The sequence below is a fragment of the Canis lupus genome, chromosome 30 (genome assembly GCF_011100685.1).
Source record: "Canis lupus familiaris isolate Mischka breed German Shepherd chromosome 30, alternate assembly UU_Cfam_GSD_1.0, whole genome shotgun sequence".
Taxonomy (NCBI): Eukaryota; Metazoa; Chordata; class Mammalia; order Carnivora; family Canidae; genus Canis; species Canis lupus.
In genome coordinates, this window is record NC_049251.1 from 21,987,433 (window position 1) to 22,011,057 (window position 23,625).

Consider the following 23,625-nt stretch of genomic DNA (forward strand, 5'->3'; position numbering starts at 1 on the left):
GGATTTCAGCCTTGTGAGGTGAAACGGTCAATCCAGCTACATAACATGTCTGGATTTCTGACCTACAGAAACGGTGAGGTAATAAATGTTTTTACCCACTAGATTTGTGATAATTTGTTAGACAGCAACTGAAAACTAATATAATAAATGAACTGTAGTCTTTAAAATTGTCAAGGTCATGAAGTACAGGAAAAAGTGAAAAACTCTTACAGATTAGAAACTAAGGAAACATGACAATTATAGGCCGTTTGTATTCCTGGAACAAAAAACAGATGTTAATGGAAAAAACTGATAAGATCTGAATAAACCCTATAGTTAACATGTTGTATCAAGGCTGTTTTCTTTGTTTTGATAATTGTTCTATGATTATGTAAGATGTTAACATAAAGAGAAATCAGGTGAAGGGTATACAGGAATCCTCTATACTATTTTTTGCAACTGTATTATAAATCTAAATTTATCTCAAAAATTGTCTCTAAATATTATCTCCACTAGATGATAATATGGCTTTTGGTACAATGGCTGACACTAGGTGTGAAGCAAGAATTTTAAGAAATGAGCCTTGTATTAGCCAGAGAAAAAGAACAAATGGGATAATGCATCAGCTCAAGTGAGTCCCACAATCTTACGGGTGAGTCAGAAAGCCAGAGACCCAGGAGATCCAATGGTTTAGTTCCAGTATAAGCACGGAGGCCTGAGAAAGAAGAGGACCAATGGTGTATTTCCTGTCTGAAGGCTGACAAACTTGAGACTCAAAATCAGCTGATATTTCAGTTCAAGTGTGAAGGCAGGGAAAAAGCTGATGTTCCAATTAGAAGGCAGTCAAGAAAGAGTAGTTCCTTTTATTCAGTCATTTTGTTCTATTCATGCCTTCATCCAATTGGATGGGGCCCACCCACATTAGGGCAATCTGCTTTACTCAGTGTGCCAATTTAAATGTTAATATCATCCCCAAACACCTAGGATAATGTCTGGCTAAATATCTGGGCACCCCATGGCACAAAGTCAACACATAAAATTAACCATCACTAGCCTGGCACATCTTGTACTGACAGAAAGCAAGAAAGCTATCACACAGATTAAGGGAATCTTGTCAAAAGGACACAGAACCAATTAAGACATCCATTGGCCAAAGATGGGACAATCTGAGCATCAAAAAGGATAATAAATGCAATTAATTCAAGTATTGAAGACCCATTAGTTCATAAAGATTTTTTTAAAAAAGGAAAAAGTCAAAAACTAAAGATAATTTTAGAAAACAACATTCAGAGACACCAATGGAAGTGACCAGAGCACCATTTCTGTACTCTGAAGACTAAGTATATATCTCCCTTTCCAGTAATAACTGTATTTCAGGGTACCAAATAACCCTAGTTGATGTGGGAAAGTTCTTTACAAAGGAATTTCAGCTAATTAAATGTGAAAAGAATAACAAAATTAGAAAATCAGTGTTATGCAACTCCTAATGAAAGGAAAGATTCATTGGTGAAACCACAAATGACAGGTTGATCCGGAATTCTACAAAAAAGGAACCAGAATACCTCACTAGAGGTACCAGAATATACATGTTTATCAACATTAGCATCTAAAAGTGGACCAAGCAGACATCATGTGCCTGCTGATGTGACATAATGTCAAGGATAGCATCACCTATGGAGTGATTGCCAAAAAGTTGTACCTAAATCATGCCTTTAGGATTAACTTCCATTTTGAGGAAATATAAAAGTTAGGAAAACAAATTAAATGAACCAATGAGAAAGCAAACAGGTAAATTCAGAATATGGGATATCCTATAAAACACTGGCCTAATTTAACAAGTTAAAAACATGAAGTTAAAAATATAAAAGATGGGGGTACGAGAGTGGTTCAGTCAGTGAAGCGTCTGACTCTTGATTTCTGCTTAGGTCATGATCTCAGGGTTGTGAGATCCAGCCTTACATTGGCTCTGCACTAGCACTAGACATGGAGCCTGCTTTAGATTCTCTCTCACCCTCTCCTTCAGCCCCTTCTCCCACTCTTTCTCTCTCTCCCTCTCTTAAAAAACAAAAAACAAAAAAAGGATGAGGGAGGTACCATTTTAGATTAGGAGGTACCTAACAGACATAACAACCAAATACACTGTATGAACCTTGTGTGGATCCCAAGAAACAAACCAACTGTAAAAGCAGATTTTGACACAATCATAACAACTTGACTATGGAATGGCATTAAATGATACCTAGAATTTATTGTTAATTCTATTAGGTGAGATAGTGGCATTATTCTACTACTATGTAAGGAAATATCTATATTTTATAAGATGCATACTGAAGTATTCGGGAAAGAGGTGACATGACATCTGGGACTTTAAAGAAAAAATAATAAAAAGCATAGGAAAAAATATCTGATCTCTAGGATCTTATTGTTCAGTGTTGAAAAATTATATCTAAGCCTTATGATTTTGGAATTCAAAGGGATGGATACCACTTTTAAAAGTTGCTTTTGCCATTCCAATATCCTACAAAATGTTTAACATACAGCAGAAACTCAAAAAATACTTAAATATCAGAACACTTTTTTCATATTTTGGTCTCCCTTTTATACCACCCTCATCCTTTAAAATATTTAGAAGTTTCCACAGAAAAATTATCTCCATATTTTAAGTTATATACATACTGTACCTGAATTCAAGGCAGTATTTCAAGATCAAAAATATATGAGTACTTAATTCATATCCAATATATACGTGTTCATTTTCTACTATTGAATGAATATTTTTAATCTTAGTAAATTCAGAAAAGCTACTCTTAAATTTTTTCTTTCCTATTTTATGGAAAGCAACCAAATTTTACTTATATGAACAAAACTGTGGAAGTTAGTAATTATGGATTTCGTATTTATGAAAAACAAAACCAAACCCTGAGTCTTACTCTGTTACAGGCACCATTCCAAGTGCTTTGCATGTATTAACTCCTTATTAAAACAATCCTACAAAATGAATACTATTATAATTTTCATTTTAGAGATGAAGCAGAAAAGTAAAATCAATTTACCGAGGGTTCCAGAGCTTGCTTAGGTACAGCGATACTAGGATTTAAGGTCATAAAAGTCTAACTCCAAAAACCCAGCTCTTTATCACTACACTGGGCTGGCTGACCTACAATGAGGCATCCTTTACTTTTGCTGCTATTATCTATCTACTCAATTCCAGTATCAGCAGTTGGTTTTTATCACTTCCGAGGAGAAAATGAAGAAAAAAAATGTCAAAATGAATAAGACAATGTACCTTTTGAATGGCTTCTTCCATATCCAACTCAAATTGTTCGTTCTGTAATAATCTGAGGAATCTCTTGCGCTCCACGCGGTCATCATTTTCATGATGCACCACCTGGTCCTTGATAGTATTCTCTATCTTTCTTAGTGATTGGACATGCAATTGTTTGCCGTAATTTACATCTACTAATTTCTGATGCCTTTCACTGAAGCTCAAGGCTCGCCTTCTAGAAGCCTATAATGGGAGAAAAAAAAAAAAAAAAGCACACATAGTTTGGTATTCCAAAATCTGATTTTTAAAAGTATACCACTGTATGGATGGCTGGGTGGCTCAGTGGGTGAACCTGTGCGTTTGACTCAGTGCGTGGTCCTGGGGTCTTGGGATTCAGTCCCGTACATCAGGCTCTCTGTGCCTCTCGTGAACATATAGAATCTTAAAAAAAAAAAAAAAAAAAAAAAAGTATACCTCTGTAAGCTCCAGGTACAAAAATAGGAAACAGTAATAAAGGGCGTTTGGCTTCCTTCCTAAATTCAGAGAAATGTAACATAAAAAAATGTACGCGTGGTAGATAAATATATTGATATATCTATAAAGTTCTCTTATGACTCCCCATCTTCTAGATGAGACATGAAAAGTAAAAGCAACTTTACCCAAGGTTCCTCGAAAACTTAAATAAATAGCATACTGGGATTCAAAGACCCGCAGTCGAGCTCTACAGACCTAGCTCTCAACCGCAGCACAGAGAAGGCCTCCTCTCCTCATTCCCCCCAGCGCCTCCCTTACCCTTGGCCAGAAAGTGCCTCTCAGAAGCTGGTCAGGTTTTCCTAATACAGATTTAATAAGTCAACCGATGCTTTTTTTTTAGATTTTATTTATTTATTCATGAGAGACCCAGAGAGAGGGGCAGAGACACAGGCAGAGGGAGAAGCAGGCCCCATGCAGGGAGCCCGACGCGGGACCGGATCCCGTGACCCCAGGGTCAGGCCCTGGGCCGAAGGCGGCGCTAACCCGCAGGGCCACCCGGGCCGCCCTAACCGCTGCCGCTTAATTCGTTTGTTCTCTCCCAAACTTTTTTTTCCCCCACTATTTCGTTCAACGTTCTTAATCTTTTCCCAAATTCCCAGAAATATGGCAAGCAAGATTTTCACCGGGCAGATCTAATAGAGTCTGAGGAACATTTGAAAAAGGTCGGAAGCCACCGCTAGCGTCGCTGAAACAATAGCCCACGAGGCCTCTGAAAGCAAACTGACGAGTTTCCCACTTGTTGCTCAGAATAGGCACCTCCGAATCCCTTTTTTAGATGCAGACTGGCTCCAAATACTACAATTAAATCAATGGACAAACCAGCGGCTCACCATCTTGGCAGATAAAGTCCCCCGCTCAGGCTCCGGCGGCCACCACCTCCCGCGGCCAGAGCAGGGGCCGGCTGGGAGCGCCGCTGTTTACGCCGTTTCCTGGCAACTGCCCCCGCCCTCAGCGGGGCCCGGCCCACCGGCGCAGGCGCGGCCTCTCATTGGACGCAGCAGGAGCCAATCGGCACTGAGCTTTTTGGGAGGAGGGCGGGGAGGCTGCGGCTCCAGATCTAAGAGACGCGCGGGAAGTTCGGATCCCGCGTCCTGCCAAAGCTCTTTGCAGTTTAGTGGGGCGCTGGGTCTCTCACGAATAAAATTAAAAAAAAAAAGAGCATCCTGTGCCCTCAATACACGGTCCATGTGAGTTGATGCCTAGCTTCATCTTGAGCGGCAGGAGGCATGGTCACCGGCCCCCTCGCTGGTAACCGGGAGGCACTGGGGGTAGTGTGTTCGAAGCCGCCTTCACCGCCACCCCCAACGGATGCTGTTGGTAAACTTTGGTAGTGAAATGTATGGGAAAAAAAAAAAAAGAAAGAAATGTATGGGCACGTGGATCTTCTGCTGTGGAATACATGGTGCAAGCACCAGTGTGAGAGCAGATAGATGGAGGCGGGATGTGATCAGATTTATTTAACTGGCAAGTAGACGCTAAAGTCCATTTTTATTTTTATTTATTTTTTAAGATTGTATTTATTTATTCATGAGAGAGAGAGAGAGAGAGGCAGAGACACAGGCAGAGGGAGAAGCAGGCTCCATGCAGGGAGCCCGATGTGGGACTCGATCCTAGGTCTTCAGGATCAGGCCCTGGGCCCAAGGCAGGCGCTAAACCGCTGAGCCACCCAGGGATCCCCTAAAGTCCATTTTTAAATGGAAGAATTTAAAAATAGGACCGGATCAGAAAAATTAGTCAAATATATTGATTTTAAAAATGACAGATCCCTTAAAAACAAACCAAAAAAAAAAAAAAAAAGGTGTTGAGAACTTGGCTTAGTTTGTGTTATCTAATTTGAAATCCATCTTATGCAGCAATATGTCTGCCTAAAGATTAATAATAACCAAGAGGACTTCCAGTTTTAGCTCCAAAATGTAAAAACTTGGAAGTCATCAACTTCCATCCTTACTACCAGAAGAGGCCAAACAAACTAAAAACTAATGCTTTTTCTTGGACTCATCATAGAACTGAGGTCACAGGACAAATAACAGCCCTGAAATCTGGAGAGGTGAATCCAAGGACTCATATCTGAGACCTGCTTACCTAGAACAGAAGCCTCTGAAACCATAAAGGAGGAAATCTTGAATGGCAATTTTAATGAATTCCTAGAGACTGAGTAGGGCTAGGGTAAGTGAAGCTATTGGGGGTTGCAGGCTTGGGAGGCCCCAGCACTTGCATGGATTTTGTTTCCAGAAACTCCAGCAAGTTTTCACCATGAAAAACCAAGAAAGATCTCTTGTCTCCTGTGGCTCTAGCAGGGGGATAAGATTAATAATTATTGTCAAATATATCCAGAGCCTTCTCCTTAATAAAGGCCTACATTCTAGAAGAAAAGATTTTATCAAAGCCATATCCCAAGGCAAGGATGGTTCTCTGACCACAGCCTTCTGCAGACTTCCTGTCTCTCTCAAATAGAGAGGAGGAAGTTAAGAAACACTTGTGAAAGTCACAGCCCAAGGACACCAAAAGATTTAATCATAAAATTATAGAATGCTTTTCTTCCCACACTTTACTACTGCACCAACAGTGCTTCAGTGTAGTGTCAGTTGAGTACAGGTGGAAACACTGCAGAAACACACTAACAAGAATTTTTAGGGAAATCCAAAGACAATGGGAAACAAAAACACTAGAGGAATTTAAAACTTCTAGAATGAACAGCTACAGCAAATGTTAAACACAGCCCAGTTCCTAGTCACATAATAAAAAAACACATTAAAGCCCTATTTATCTCAATCCTCATTACCTAATATGCCACAGTCAGTTTTCAACAACAAAAAAAAAACAGCAAAGCTAAAGGCAAGGAAAAACTCAGTCTGAAAGGCAAAGTAAGCGTCAGAACTAGACTGAGCTATGACACAGATTGGAGGATTATTAAACAGTAATATAAAATAACTGCTTAATGTGCTAAAGGATCTGATGGATAATGTGGACAACGTACAACAGATGGGTAATGAATGCAGAGAAACAAAAACTGAAAGAATCCAAAAGAAATTCCAAAAATAAGAAACACTGTAACAAATGGAGAAAGCCTTGGACAAGCTCATAGGAGACTGGACAACACTGTGAGAGCCTGAAGATAGATCAATAGAAACGTCCCAAACTGAAATGCAAGGAGATTAGCAGTAAATAGATAATCTTGTTGGGCTTGTGGACTTCACCTTAGAATCAAATTGTTTTTCTACATTAGAAGAGGACTTTGTGGGGGGGCGGGGGGAGAATTGTCAAGGTTGCTGTCTTTTGGGATAACATCTAAACCCAGTTACTGGGTCGCCTGGTGGCTCAGCAGTTGAGCGTCTGCCTTCGGCTCAGGCTGTGATCCTGGAGTCCAAGGATCAAGTCCCACATTAGGCTCCTTGCATGGATCCTGCTTCTCCCTCTGCCTGTGTCTCTGCCTCTCTTGAATAAATAAATAAAATCTTTTAAAAAATAAAATAAACCCAGTTACCACAAAAGTCAAATTGACCATATGGATACAGTGCAAAACATTTTGAAAGCATTTAATCCTGTTTGTCTAGCATCTTTCATGAGAACTCTAGAAAAAAAACATGAATTATATATAGCTTCTTATAAAGTAGCCTCTAACTAAAATTTTGCTGGTTGGGTTATCAGCAGGAAGTTGTGTTTTGTTTTGTTTTGAACATTGCTAAGTGCCTGAGATATAAATATATATCACCAGCATAGAGCCTGACATATGGGACTCCATCTCACAACCTGAGATCATGACCTGAGCCAAAATCAAGAGTCAGACTCTTAACCAACTGAGCCACTCAGGCACCCCCATTATACACTTATAACAATGGTTTTTCTTGATTTTTGGCCATTTTCATAATGTTAGATTGAATGCCAGACATGTAAGAGAGTAGAGACTGAGGCATATCATATTTAGGTCTGAAGTAAGTCCACCTCTTCTCTTGCTGTAACACTACTGCAGGAGGTTGAGCCCATGCAGTCAGGAGTTGAGCTGGTTTTGAACTTTTGTGTCACTCTGGTTATTTTCAGTACACCACTATCTTCACATTTCTCTAGTGTTATCTTGTGCTTATGCTTGAGGCTATTTTCCAGAAGGCTTCTCTTAATGTTCCTGGTTCACCTTTAGCTTAAGTCCTTCCCTATTTCCTGGCACGACAGAGACTGTCTCCACACTCTAGTTCCTCCTCCTACACGCCAGGCGATGGCTATTCTTTGTGGCTCATGCTAGCTAGCCAGTTGGTGGGAGGAGGGGCTACTCTGTTATTCTTGTCCAGTCTCAGTGGTAGGTGGGTTCTGGAACACTAGTTGTGGGGAGCTCATAAATTGGAAAAACTTTCCTTAATGGTAAGTACTCACTTTGTTTTCTTATTACTTAAAAAAAAAAAAAAACTAAAACCCTTAACCTGGCCTTTACAGGCTTTTATGTCTGTCTCTTCAGGTTTCTTCTTCAAACTTTAGCCAAAATGGACTTCGTTGAATTCCTTTCTGCCAGAGGAGAAGGAGCATGTGTGAGTCTCTGCCCTTAATAAAAGCCTGAGACTGGGGCGACTGGGTGGCTCAATCAGTTAAGCATCTGTCTTCAGCTTGGGTCATGATCTCAGGGTTCTGGGACTGAGCTCATCATCAAGCTCACCACTGGGCTCCCTGCTCAGTGGGGAGTCTTCTACTCCCTCTCTCTTTGCCACTTCCCTGCTTGTGCTCTTTCTCTCATTCTCTCGTTCTCTCTCTCTTTCTCATTCAAATAAATAAATAAATAAAATCTTAAAAATAAATAAGAGCATGTGATGACTAAAACCCCACCAGTCACCTGGTCAATGAGATAATAATGCTCTGGATCCTGGATGACAGAACAGAAAAATAGAAGGATGCTCAGTTCTTCATGACCACAGAGCTACCACACCAGCCCTGGACTGCCTAACTCCTGACCTCATGCTGTATGAAAGAATAAGTTCCTAATTTATCTAAGCCTCTGTGTCCTCTCCTTCACTCAGGATTCTATTATTATTGTTAGTCAAATGTAATTCCTAACAAACCATCATCTCTGTTTAATCTCATGGGTGAAAATGATTAAGATAAAGAAAGCTTTTTGTAGAATTAATTACCTTTGTAAATCAATATTTGATTTTATAGATTAGAAGGTAGAAGAAGACCTCTGGTTTCCTTTCTCACTTCTTTAATTTCTAGAAGCTACTAGCTAATTCCCTTCCCTTAATCTCTGTGCTCTCAGAATCTTGATTACAACTTTTAATTCTTGGTTTTGATTTCTGCAATACCCATGTAACATGTTTAATAACTCCCAGAGTCATGTCATTTACAAATTGGATAAGCATGCCATTTGTTTTTTCAAATACTTCAAGGATAAGAATGTAGAAGAGGTTGCAAGAACACAAACCCTGACATACACCACCGGAGTAGCTTTCTGAGGGGAACTAAATCAGCAAACCTGCAATATGATCAACTAGTTACCAATACACCAATTTTCCTAATAAGCTACCAATAGTTATATACCTTTCTATAAGGTCTTATTAGGAGAATTCTCAAAAAAATCTCCACTAAAGTCTAGATACATTATGATTTCTTCATTTCCCTTATCTCCTAACACAATCCAATGGACTGCTTAGCAACCAAATGACAGATTTTTTTGGTTGTATTCATACACTCAGGTTAACATTATTTACTGAACTATGATATTTGTTGATGTCTTAAATGTCTTAAATACAGGTGTCTTACATAAATATAAATATAAATGTCTTAAAAACATTAACAGGGTACAAATGTGATCATTAAATGTTAGTTACTTAGGAACTAAATATAAGCCCTCTCAAATGCAATGGATTTCTAAATCACACCAATATATTAGTTTTTCAAAGAAGTATTTGTAACTTAAAAACTACCTCATAATCAAATACACAAAGTATTTCACTCATCAATACATAGATTATCTGTGTAGTTAGGCAGCTAAATAAATCAATCAACTCCATTTGCTTTTCAAAACATGCAAATAACATTTCAGAACACCACACACATAAGCAATAGTTTAAGTGCACTACTAATTGTCTCAATTTACTAAAATGTGGCTAGCACAGAGCCCTGAACGCAGTATAACTTAATAAATATACTTTGACGGATTGATAATATTTTTAGAATGCAGTAATTTGAGTGTTAGGACGTTCAAAAGGATAATTCAGATGAGGAATCTGTTGTGTCAGAGGAGGGAAAAGCTTTGCATTTAGTATAAATAAACTAAGGTGAAACTATATAGGTGACCAGAAATTATGAGAGAAGAGAGAAAAGAAGAATTTTATGGAATGGTTGGCATGCTTTTAATCACAAGAAGGGGGGATGCTGAAAAACCAACAGGATTCTGAACAAGTGGAATTCAAATCTTGGTCTAAGAGTACCACACTGCACTCCCTGTTACCCTGGTAAAGGGACCCCCTACCTTAAAGGAATGGCATTATAATAAGAGCACTGTGTACTAATGAACGAAACAGTAAGGATAGGTCAGGCCATACACAAAAGAGCTAAAATATGCAACATTCATGGGCTTTTGTTGTTGCTGTTGTTTGTGGGGTTTTTTAAATTCCTAATAGTGAAATGTCATGTAGCATTGGAAAGTAGCAAACATGTGTTTATTATTTCATTATTTTTTTTGCTTCTCTGAGAACCATTGGTTCTAAAGGGAATTTTAGTTATAGTTTCTTATTTCCAGTCCACACATGGGTATTGTAGAAAGATTCTACAATAATTTATGTAATTTAGTAGGGGATATGTCAGAGAGAAAGATTTTTGGCCTGAATGTTCATCCAAATTAAAGACAAATTTAAACAACTGCAACAATTAGCTGATTTTACCTGAAAATAATAGACTAAATTTTTAATTAATAGAGTTTGCTTTTTTTAGAATGGTTTTAGATTTACAGAAAAATTGATAGACTACAGAGAGTTCTGATATGTCCTCTCCCCCCTCCACATTCACACAGTCTCTGGCATTAGCATCATATGAGAGTCTGGTACATTTGTTACTATTGATGAACCAACATTGATACATTAACTGGAGTCCACAGTTGACATTCAGGTTCACTCTATTTGTACAGGTCTATGGGCTTTGACAAATGCATAATGTCATGTAATCACCATTATAGTATCATACAGAATAGTTACATTGCTCAAAAAAAAATCCCCTGTGGGCCATCTATTCATCCCTCTCTCCTTCTTTCCAAACCCCTGTAAACCACTAATCTTTCTACTGTCTCTATAGTTTTTTTTTTCTTTTCCAGAATGTCATACATTTGAAATCACACAGTATGTAGCCTTTTCAGACTGACTTCTTTCACTTACTCATATGCATTTAAGAATCCTCCATGTCTTTTTGTAATTTGATAGCTCATTTATTTTTATCACTAAATAATATTCCTTTGTATGACTTTAAAAAATAGTCATTACATTTAAATATTATTTTTCCTGATGAATTATTATAATAAAAGCTATTTTATTGTTGAGGAAGGATTTATGCCCTCCCAGCATGAAGGAGAAATTTTCTGGTTCATTTCTCCTTGGAATATAGCTTTTTCACCCACAGGTCTAGACTAAAGGTCTAGTATATGGAAGGCAAAGAGCTTTCCCTAATAATAAATGCTGGATTATATGATTAGTATTTGCTAGTAGTTATAACAGGGTTGAACATAACATAGTTCCTGATCTGAAATAAGGCATGCTAATAGGTATACACTATAAGTTCTAACTATACAGTAGAAATTATTTACAAAATTGTATTGCTTTATAAAACAAAGCAATTAAAACAAAGCAATTTTTCTTTCATTCAGAAAAATGCCCAAATCTAATCTAATTTGCTGCAGCTGGACACCACCTGCAGATGACTGTTTAAGTACTCTGAACATTACACACTTATCTTTTAAATATTGATAATGCCATTTTTCATTTCCTTGACATGAAATCCCACAGGGAATAATTATGCTAATAAACCTTAATGATTCTTGCAAATAAATGATCAAACCAAATTGCTACTGTTGATTTATATTAATGGATGCCTTTAGGATGAGATTTGCCAGTACGATGCTGCCTCTTGAATCTCAATTCATCTTATTTAGTTGAAGAGTGTACATAGTTTGTTAAATAGATGAAGTGTTTAAAATATAATGTGTTTGTGCAGTTTTCGCACTTCATAATGTTCAAGCATTACCATCTTGCCTTGTGGCAAATCTGCATTTAATGGTTTCATTGTATATAACTTCCCTTCTTACTTTGTCTCTCTGTGATATGCAGTTAGGAAGTGACTATTTCTGGTTGATTCAGTATAAGTCAGTTTCCATATGTTGAATTTGATTGTTTCATTAAGACAATAAAATCTGTTCCTGGATATTTCAGCCACCATAATCTGGGAATCACAGTGACTAGGTGATGATGGGATCAAGAGCTTAATAATTATTGTGGAGGTGGTCGAGGAAAATGACACCACTAAGTGGCTTGTTGTCCCATTTAAACCTAGATTGGTGGGTTCCTTCCTTCCTTACTCTCTTACTTTTCATCCTTGCTCTTGCATCCTCACCAAGTCTATAGGAAATAGGAAATTGCTGACTTGGTGAATTCCAAAGTAACCCTGGAAAGTAACTGTAGAAATGTTATACATGCATTTCCAAGGTTGGGGAACACTACACAGGAAGAATGCTTATTCATTGTGAATATGAATAAAATTTTATCTGGCAATTTTTTTAAAGCCACTTGTATCTAAAATACCATGGTAGTTCAGGGGCACCTGGCTGACTCAGTTGGTAGAGCCTGTGACTCTTAATGTTACGGTCATGAGTTTTAGCCCCATGTTCTGTGTAGAGATTACTTAATAAAATAAAATATCGTGTAGTTGAAAAAAATTATTACCTTCATCTAGGTAATTGCCTCCATTGCCCATTCTTGTGCATTTTGTCACAGTCTAAGCATAGGAGAAAACCAGTTCAGAAACAACAGGTATAGGAACAGAATTGAAAAATGATATAAATTAGTACTAAAATAAGGGATTGGCACATACATATCATGTATATAAAAACAGGATATGCAACAGCAAATAATAATTGCTTAGGAATTTGTCATTTGATACACAGAGACTGTAATCTGGTTAGTGGTGAAGCAAAGGTGACCATATTTAATTCATTGTAAAGAGTAGAAAGGGTCCCTTTCTGAATTATAAAGCTCTTCTTGATCTTTAAAAATATGTGTGTGCATATTAATATATAAGTAGATATATCTGTAAACTATCATTAGAAAGGTTTTTTTCCGCTTCTTAACTTTGGGAAAAGTACCTACTTTGATCAAATTTGGTAAATTTGAGGCATTTTTTTCTAATGGAAAATTAGCTAGACCAAAAATTTTAAACCACCAAGTGCATTATTTTATTAATTGTGGAATTTTCCAATTTAGAAAAAAAGAGGAGCAATGCAAATATGCAATGGTAAGGAAATGATTAAATAAATAATAGCACATCAGCTATGTACCTAGAGAAATGTGAGTATGTCTGGGGGATAGGGTCAGGCCCAGGAGAAGTAATTTGCAGAGAACCTGAGCAGACTTGTAAGAAGGGAGAATGACTGGGCACTTAGAACCTGAGCACCCACTCTAAGATCCTGTTGAGAAAGAGGGACACAGTAAGTCTTCAGGAGGAATGGCAGATGAAGATGGCAGCATCCTGAGGAGGGAGAGCTAAAGAACCCAAGCTGGTTGTGAGCACCTGAAGCAAGGCAAAGGAGTATTGGTGCAAGGCTGTTTACATAGTCTTAAGACCCAACTTTGTTTGGTGCATTGCCAGAAAACAGAGAGGAATTATGGAGCAGAAGGAAAAGGGAGACAGGGAAGAAGGGAGGAAAGCGGAGAAGGGAAGTTGGGGGTGGGGGGAGAGAAAGAGAGGCTGTATCAATTACTCTAGAGCTAACAGAATCTGTAACAACCTTACCTTGAGGTAATAAATGACAAAGGATATAAGGAAACGCAGTGCAAAACATTTAGAAAGCATTTTCCTGTTGCCTTATATCTATTGAGCATATATTATATGCTAGTCAGTTCATATATAATGGTCTGTAAACATCAGGACAAACCAGTTCATTGTACATATGAAGAAATCAAGATTTAAAAGCAGCAACTTGCCAAATTCATGGAAGGGACTAGTTGTGGATAGAGGTTCATATCAAGTCTACCTCCCCAGCTCATGATCTTTCATAAAGTCCAGTATTTTTCAAATTGTGGATGACAAATAAGAAAGATAGAAAGATGAAAGAAAGAAAGAAGGAAAAGAAAATACTGAATCATGATGTAAAATGTATTTCTTACTATGGATCAATGTCAAAAAAGTTTAAAAACTACTGAATTAGATCACACTACCTCTCCCAATCTTAGAGAGGAGATGCTTCTAACTTTTATTACAACAAATTTCTCATTTTTAAAAAATAGTTTATTTATTCATTTATTCATGAGAGACACACACAGAGAGAGAGAGAGAGAGAGAGAGGCAGAGACACAGGCAGAGGGAGAAGCAAGCTCCATGCAGGAAGCCGGACGTGGGACATGATACCGGGTCTCCAGGATCACACCCCAGGCCAAAGGCGGTGCTAAACCACTGGGCCACCCAGGCTGCCCAAATTTCTCATTTTATGGAATATTTTCCACAATGTCTAGGGCATTATTCCATACAAAATCATTTTTTTTCAAATAATCAGTGAACCTAACATGTTTGAAGTATTTTCCATGAACTATACCGATTTTTCCAAAGACTATGGAGTAGTATATTAAAATGGTCCCCATTTATTCTTTCCTAGGATTTTGGAAATATGGTGATCCAAGCATAAAGACCACATGGAGAGAGAAAGGAAACAAAAGTTTCAATCCTAACTTTGGAAGCAGTCAATGCCAGAGAATACAATTTTAGATATGAAATACATTTATGGGGAATCCAGACTACAGATCCTTACATCTAATCTGTGTCCCTGGAAGACTGTTGGTAAGCTTACTGGATTTGCTCGGTCCTTCACTCGGGATTTCTGACCATGTATCAACGTGGGGTTTAATACATTGAATGTTGAACACATAGAACTCATTATACAAGATACTGCTGGGAGAATGACAGAGTAACCAGAACAAGTTAGCTCTGGCCTGTAATGTTTCCTATAAGGAAACATCAGCTGTAAAAATAGCAAAAAAGAAAAGAAAAGGAAATGAGTGAATACAGCCAGAAGTGACAAAGAGCATATGTCCTGTGTCCTCTGACTTATTTTTTCAAGATTTATTTATTCATTTTGAGAGAGAGCACACATGTGCAAGTAGGGGGAGGGGCAGAGGAAGAGGGAGAGAAGCAGACTTCCAATGAGTGGTAGCTTCACTTTGGGCTTGATCTCATGACCCTGAGATCATGACCTGAGCCAAAATCAAGAGTTGAATGCTTGAGACTGAGCCACCCAGGCACCCCTCCCCTGACATTTTTTTTTTTTTACCTCTTTGGATCTCTAGTTATTTCTATAGTGATATACCCATAAAAATGGTCATCCACAGTATACCTCTCTAACATATAATTCTGTTCTTTAGGATTTTCTTTCTTTTCCTGGTAGATATATCTAAGAAACAGCCCAATAATAACTGATAAAAGCTAATCCAGCTCCTTAGATCTTTAGGATCTATAATAGTACCTGGCATCTGGTGACCTGAACTGAACTAATGTTTCTTATTGAATCTATGATACCATCAATGGTAGGATGCCAAGGTATTTTATTCATCAGTAAAGGAAAAATCCCTCCAATTTAACTGTGGCATGCCATTTATTTTAAGACCCATTCCAATTTCAGAAAGACTAAAGTAAAAAAAAAAAAAAAGTATACCTTAGAGTATATGAAACATGGATTTTCCCCCTGGAGGTAAATTTTGCTATAACACATATATCCTAAGGCATGCCATCATGAAGGAGCACAATTAATAAATTGTCATAATCGTAACTAGAACAACCAAACAGAAACTATTGCTATTAAACCACCCCTCAGCAAAGCAGGATCCCAATTTTTTTCTCAAATAATTTTTTTTAAATCCCTCCTTGACATCGACCAGGGCAATTTGCTATATTCAGCATTGGCTAGGGTCTTCTGTGATACAGATGCCAAGACCAAACTGGCTGATCAAAAGGTTTATTTAGGAAAAAGTCTATAAAGGAGAAAGGGAGAGGGACAAGTAGAGGTAGGCATGGAGAGCCTTCAGAACTGATACTGGTCTGACACCCATCCATAAAAGGAGAGAGGAAAACAGGAAGAGCCTCAAACTGCAGCACAACTGATAAAGTCTCTGCCAGGCCAGTAGGGAGTCCCCAAGCAAAGCCTTCCCATTAGAGATGTTCCGTGTTGAGCCAAAAAGTCCTGGCTCTAATACCCTGATCATGCTCAGGGATTGGCTGGGAGCAGCTTTGGCAGAGTACGGCCACAGCATGAACGCTGCAGCAGACCTCAGTGTATAGCAACTGGAGGTTCTTGGACAATTGCTTTCCTTGAAGCAACTTCCCTGAAAAGATTGAGCAGAGCACCTCCATGGCTGCTACATTGACACATGGAGTGCCACTCTGCTTCCCACGTTTCCAGCAGCTGTCTCATTTCTTGTGATCTTCTCCTATGTCATCTTTGTTATCATTGTTACTCTGCTGACATTCTCTGAAAATACTCTGTGGCCACTTTTTCTACTTAAATCTTGGCAGCCAGCACATCAATCCCTAAGAGATGACATGGCCTGCACAGTACCACCAGGATTCGGTGTCCCTGCCTCCACCAAACTAGGACCCCTAGTTTTCCACAAGTCCACAGAGGGCTGCTCCTCTGTTTCTAGAGTTCCCCTGTTGGGTGTGCAGATTAGCACACTGTCCCGTCCAACTCCTCTACTCCTGCAAAATCATTATGGAACAGGCTTCACATTTTGAACATTTAGAGGCTTAGAAACCTTTGCAAGGAGACATTCATGAGATGAGTTCCCAGGTATTTTATGAAATAAGAAAAACCTGTGTTCAAATAATACTTCATGATCCAAAGCAAAGAAACTCATAAAAGCTTAAATGATGCAATTCTGAACCTATTTACAGGATGCACTGGCAAAGACAGACAGTATCTTTGACCTTGAACAAGTTATTTGACCTCCTTGATGTCTATTTTCTCCTCTATAAAATGAAGAGGGTGAGCTAGATAATCCTTGAGGCCTCTTCTAGCACTAACATTCTACGAAATAAAAGTCAACTTAGAGATTAATTGGGTTTCTGAGCCTCGAGCAATTAATTACACTGTCGCTGCCCTTTAACAGACCCATCACAGAAGAAAATTAGATTCAACTGACAGATTTTAATCTTCACCAACTCATGTTGAATTGAAGTCCAACATTATTTTTTAAGATTTGCAAATTAATGCTTTCACAAAAGTTTCAATTGCTTTCTGGGCAAGGAATTTGACCTGATAGACATATTACAATACCAAAGCCATTCTTTTCCGTTTAAAAAATAGTCATTGTGCTGACTTTTTTTTTCTGTATTCAGAACCTCAGCAGGCAGTCTACCAGAATTTTATAAAATGATCAAGAGTGGTTTTGTGAAATTCTTTACCAATTTCTGAAATGCTCAAGGACATCTGTGATCATGGACTCTAGTTGTACCTACATCTACTTCATCTAATTTCACTGTTTTTGTTTTGTTTTGTTTTACTTTTGTTTTCCTGCTGCATTGCCTTTACCTTAGGTTAACATTGAATTACTAGTAGAAAAACATCTTGGTTAGTTTTCTATCCAAAAAAAAAAAAAAGAAAGAAAGACAGAAAGAAAATCTGTTTTGGCTTCCAGTTAATAAGGAAGTATTTTACTTTATCTTCCTCTTAATGCACCTATTCATTTCAACAAAGCTGATATTTTCCTATTTTTTCCTTATATAACAGTTTATAAGATTTTTAAAAAAATTTTTATTTATTTATGTATGATAGTCACAGAGAGAGAGAGAGGCAGAGACGCAGGCAGAGGGAGAAGCAGGCTCCATGCACCGGGAGCCCGACGTGGGATTGGATCCCGGGTCTACAGGATCGTGCCCTGGGCCAAAGGCAGGTGCTAAACCGCTGCGCCACCCAGGGATCCCCAGTTTATAAGATTTAAATTAAATCCCACAACTTTTGGTTTATTGGACTTTGATTTCTGATATCTAGTTTCTACTTTTGTGTCATGTCCACTTGCATCAGTAATATCTTCAACATAAACGTATAGAGAAGAATATGAACACCCATGTTTCCATAAGAAAACTTACATAAGTTGGGATGCCTGGGTGGCTCAGTGGTTGAGCATCTGCCTTTGGCTCAGGGCATGATCCTGGGATCCAAGATCACGTCCCACATCAGGCTCCTTGCAGGGAGCCTGCTTCTCCCTCTGCCTGTCTCTGTTTCTCTGTGTGTGTGTGTGTCTCTCATGAATAAATAAATAAAATCTTAGAAAAAAGAAAAAACTTACATAAGAAAAACTGTGGAAGCAATTTTTATGCACTGCTGTCCATATTCTGGTCTCATTTCTTCTGCCTGAGATAGCACTATTCTGTATTTAATAGCATTTATCATCCCCATGCTTGCCTTTATACTTTTAATACCTCTAAAAATGTGATATTATTTTGCATGTTTAATAAGACTGAGCCATACTTCCTAAATAGCTTTTCAATCCACATGTTTGTGAGCTTACTACATGCTATTACATGGATGTCTACTTTGTTTTCTCTAAGCCATGGCTTATATTTTTACTTTCTCTAAAATAACTTTTAATGCACAGAATTTTAAAATTGAATGTAGTCAAATTCATCAAATGTTTCCTTTGCATCTACTGTGGGGTTTTAGGCCTTATTTGAATACTCTTTTAGTAATGTGAGATCATAAAGTTTTCATGATCCAACTATAATTCACCTGGTATTCATATATTCTCTATAATGTAAGATAGGTGTATAATTTTATTATGCTTTTGTCCACATGAATAATCATTGTCCCATTACCATTATCTTTCCCTATTGATCTGTAATGCACCAATTTCAGTTTTAATTGCTACACATTTATAGTAATACTCACTATCTGGTAGAACAACAAGGCTTTACCTGATTTATTGTTCTTCAGATTTTTCTTGGCTATTCTTTGCCCTCTTTTCTTTTATAGAAATTTATATTTCCCTGGCCAAGTCCCTTAAAAAAAAAAAAGGTATTGGGAGTTTGAAATTTCATCAAATATATGGTCAATTTGGAGAAAAACCAATGTCTGTATGTGGATGGTAACGTCTCAATAGCCTTTTAAAAATGTCCTTTAATTAAGCTTTAAAATTTTGTCCAATAAATAAATAAAATAAAATTTTGTCCATAGGGATCTAAGTACCTCTATTCATTTATTTCCAGTTAAATTCTTTGTTGCTGTCATAAATAATATCTATATCATTGAAGGTCCAAATAGGAAACAGCACCTTCATATTAGGTCATTTACAAAGACGTAGGCAGAGTTTAAGCAAACTACCAGGGGTTATACAGTACCTAGGGGGCAGTAATGTTAGAGAATCATACTACTCCTAAACTTAAAGGGATAGGAAGAAGGCAATTTTCCAGAATCCAAAGACAGAAATAGCTATGTGAGAGAGCCCTCTGATGGGAGTTATGACCTTTGTAGAGGTATACAGCCAGCCAAGAACAACCCCACAGAGAGAGAGAAGAGGTAATATAATCCCCATCTTCATTTCATCCTCTCTTGGATCTCCTGCTGGTGCTACCACTTACTAAACCTAATGAGAAGCCAGAGAACAAGGGAGCCTGTTACTGCAGGTCAGTATCCCAAGGTACTACCAGTGTAGAGAAAGATAATGAATCTGGAGGGGCAAATAGATGTCCAACAATGTGTCTTTTTTACAATTAATTTTGTTTATTGCTGCTATATAGATATGAAAATTATTTCTTTATATGACTTTATATCCACTAGTCTTACTGAATTACATTTTATTTATTTATTTATTTTACTACACTGCTTGGTTTACCTTGCTCAAATTGCTAGTATTTTATTTGAACCTTGCATCTTTATTTGTAAGTGAAATGCACTTCTGCTTTGAGTCATCATTGATTAGTCTTTGGTGAGGTACCGAATCTAAAATACTTAAATTATTTTTCCTATCCTCCTTCCTTCCAGTTTAGGACTTTCTGAAGCTAAGAACCAGACCAAACAAACAAACAAACAAAAACAGAGCAAGGCCCCTTACTCAGAACTAGCCCTCCCCACTCCCAACACACACACACATGTATATCCCAAGGCACTTTTTTCAGATCCCAGTGTGGGGACAATTCCTAGGATTTTGATCCCCCTACTGATCCTACTACCGGTGCTAACGGTGACTCAAAGAGCACATTGATGGTTTCAACTCAAAGAAACAATATTAAGTAATAGAAGATGCAAGTCAATAGCTGTGGAGTTCCTTAGCCTCTGTGAGCCTCAATTTCCCTGCGTGTAACGTGAAACTATTAAAAAAACAAACAAACAAAAAATTAAGCTTGTGTGGAAACGACCATGATAAAACGTGCGAAAAGCAACACAGCCCGGGGCCACGCAGCCTGGGCACTTTGGCTATCGCCGCTTCCACTGCACCGGGAGAGTCGGGGAGGGCGCGGGGCCAACCGTGCACCCCAGCCCTCCTGCGAGCCCTCCTGGGGCGCCCGGGGCCCCGCTCTGCGCCACCCCCCGTCGGGACGCCCGCGCCTCCGTCTGGGCTGAAAAGGGCGGGAGGACTCACACCTTCACGTTTTCCGGACCCACCGCCAGGTGCCTGAACGTAGCAGGAGCCGCACCTTGTCCCCCACCCACTGGGGAAACGCCGCACCTGCCGCGCTCCCTGAATTACTTTTTAAATTTTAATCATTTTTCTGTAGATCCTCTTGAGTTTTCTATGTTCATAAACATCTTTTTCTTTCCTTATGCCATTTTTTAAAAAGATCATTTATTTGAGAGAGAGAGCACAAGCACGAAAGAACTTGGGGGGGGGGTAGGAAGGGGCAGAGGGAGAGGGAGAAGCAGACCCCCCGCTGAGCACAGAGCCCAACTTGGGACTTGATCCCATGACCTGAGCCAAAGTCAGACATTTAACTGACTGAGCCACCTCGGGGCCCCTCTTTCCTTATATCATTTAAAAAATTTTCTTTGCTTGGGCACCTGGGTGGTTCAATTGGCTAAGCATTAGACTTCAGCTGAGTCATGATCTTGGGCTCCTGGGATCAAGCCCCTTGTAGGCTCTGTGCTTGGGGAGGAGTCTGTTTCTCCCTCTCCCAGTGCTTCTCCCCCTACTCATGCTCTTTCTCTCTCAAATAAATAAATAAAATCTTAAAAAAAAAGAATCCCTTCCCTTTTTGAACTGACTATAACTTCCAATAAAATAATAGAAGAACTAGCAGGGGTCTCCTTGACTCCTATGTTTCACATCTCACATCTAAGTATGATATTTGCTATAGTTTTTTGTTTTTACTTCTATTTTTTGCAGAGTCAGTGTATGTACATTGTGGAAAGTGAGAATATATAGATAACTGCATATAAGAACATTATATTTCTTGGATGCCTGGGTGGCTCAGTGGTTGACCATCTGCCTTCAGCTCAAGGCATGATCCTCGAGTTCTCAGATCGAGTCCCACATCAGGCTCCTTGCACAGAGCCTGTTTCTGCCTCCGCCTATGTCTCTGCCTCTCTCTCTGTGTGTCTCTCATGAATAAATAAATAAATAAATAAATAAATATTAAAAAACATTATATTTCTATTAGCAGAGCTTATGATTATTAACACCTTAATGAACTACAAGAATATATGCACATAGATTTTTAACAGGATGAGATTATATTGTATATGCATAGTATAGACACTGTATACACAGTATACACCCTGTAACTATAGAATACGTACTGTAAAGTGAATTTCACACTATAGGTGTTTTATTCCCTTGTCTGTGAACTTTCATCCTGAACAGAAATTTAAATTTTATCAATTTCTTTCTATATTCAGAAAAAAAGGATTCCCGCCCCCCCCCCATTAATCAATTAATTTGATCACACTAGTTCTAATAATATTCTTACTTGGTTGTTTTGTGGAAGTGGGTGTAGGTGGGCCTGTAACCTTAACAGAAAACTTTCTAGCTCAATTAACCTTGGGTAACATAGATTGTATTAAAGTAGAAAATACTTTATCTTATTTTTTGTATTGAAGAAACAAAAGATAGAATTAAAATCGTAAGTTCAAACAAAATGTATTATATTTGATAATTTTATTATATAAAGTATATTTGATTTTTCTGCTGACTTTCAGGCTTGATAAGTATTTCCTTGAATATTTTTAATTTTGGATTGTGAGCTCATCAGCTCATCTTTAAAGAAGCTTCATTTGTGGTCATACTGTGAGGCCTAGGTTACAGATAAGTCTCCCAATAGGATTATTTTTTTCCAGAGATGCAGCTCTGTAACTAACTCAGAACCTCTTTTTATTTCTATTTGTTTATTTTTTTAAAGATTTTATTTAACTATTCATGAGAGACACAGAAAGAGAGGCAGAGATATAGGCAGAAGGAGAAGCAGGCTCCCCATGGGGAGCCTGATGTAGGACTCTATCCCAGGACCCTGGGCCTCCCAGATGCCCCCAGAACCTCTTTTTAAATTCTTATTTATAGGCTTGATTTGGGGAAGGGGGCTGTAGATCTGGGACAATAGTTGTGAAAAAAGAAAAAATATGGAAATATCACTGTGGGTAGCAGTCATTTCACGTTTTAAATTACCCTCAAATAGTAACATAATCTAGTTAGTGTATATGCATTTTGTAGACATATTTGTCTCTGTGCTTGGCCCTTTTAGTTTAGGTTTTGTTTTTGTTTGTTTGTTTTTTTGGGCCACAAATGGATCATCTGATATTTGGAGAAGAAGTGAGCTAGCCAAATATCACTGGCATAACACAGTGGTTCACAAACACCAGAAACATCTCTGGAACTTACCTTACCTTACATCATATATACCATATGAAAAAATTATTCAAGATGAATCAAAGACCTAAGTAAATCTAAGAGCTAAAACTATAAAACTCTTAGAAGAAAACATAGGAGAAAAATGTTCAAGACACTGGACTTGACAATGATTTCTTGGAAAGGACATCAAAAGCCCAGGCTACAAAAGAAAGAAAGACATAAACTAGACTACATCAAAATACAAATGTTCTGTGCATAGGACAAAAATCAATAGAATGAAAAGGTAACTTTTCAAGGGAGAAAATATTTGCAAATCATATATCTGATAAGGAGTTAATACTTAGAATATATAAAGAGCTCCTACAATTTTTTTTTTATGATAGTCACAGAGAGAGAGAGAGAGAGAGAGAGAGGCAGAGACACAGGCAGAGGGAGAAGCAGGCTCCATGCACCGGGAGCCTGATGTGGGATTTGATCCCGGGTCTCCAGGATCGCACCCTGGGCCAAAGGCAGGTGCTAAACCACTGTGCCACCCAGGGATCCCTGAGCTCCTACAATTTAACAAGAACCATACCAACCAATTTTAAAAATGAGCAAATGATTTGAATAGACATTTCTCCAAAGAAGAAATACAAAAGGCCAACAAACACTTGAAAAAATGTTCAACATCACTAATTATTAGAGAAATGCAAATCAAAACTACAATGAGATACCACCTCACACCCATTATGATAACTACTATTTAAAAAAGAATCCAAACCAGGAAACAAGTTTTGGGAAGATATGTGGAAATCAGAACCCTTGTGCACTCATGGTGGGAAGGTAAAATGGTACAGCCACTGTGGA

The 23,625-nt window shown here is 38.2% G+C and overlaps 1 protein-coding gene and 1 long non-coding RNA gene across 3 annotated transcripts in view; one reads left to right on the plus strand and one right to left on the minus strand.

Annotated features, from left to right (window-relative positions):
* Positions 1-4,723, minus strand: part of MNS1 (meiosis specific nuclear structural 1) — a 33,942-nt gene extending 29,219 nt beyond the window's left edge. Inside the window, exons 1-2 of the mRNA XM_038580493.1 lie at positions 4,609-4,723; positions 3,266-3,487 (exon numbers count right to left, since the gene is read on the minus strand). Coding sequence (XP_038436421.1) covers positions 3,266-3,487; positions 4,609-4,611 — 225 coding nt within the window. The 5' untranslated portion in view covers positions 4,612-4,723. The remainder of the gene's footprint in view (positions 1-3,265; positions 3,488-4,608) is intronic.
* Positions 4,724-4,831: 108 nt separating this feature from the next.
* LOC111093350 lies at positions 4,832-20,296 on the plus strand. Of its 2 annotated transcripts, none has more exons than XR_005381358.1 (3): positions 4,832-4,965; positions 14,610-14,791; positions 19,983-20,296. It is a non-coding gene; the product is annotated as an uncharacterized LOC111093350 (long non-coding RNA). The 2 variants fall into 2 exon arrangements; XR_005381359.1 differs by lacking the exon at positions 4,832-4,965 and adding an exon at positions 8,223-8,295.
* Positions 20,297-23,625: the final 3,329 nt, after the last annotated feature.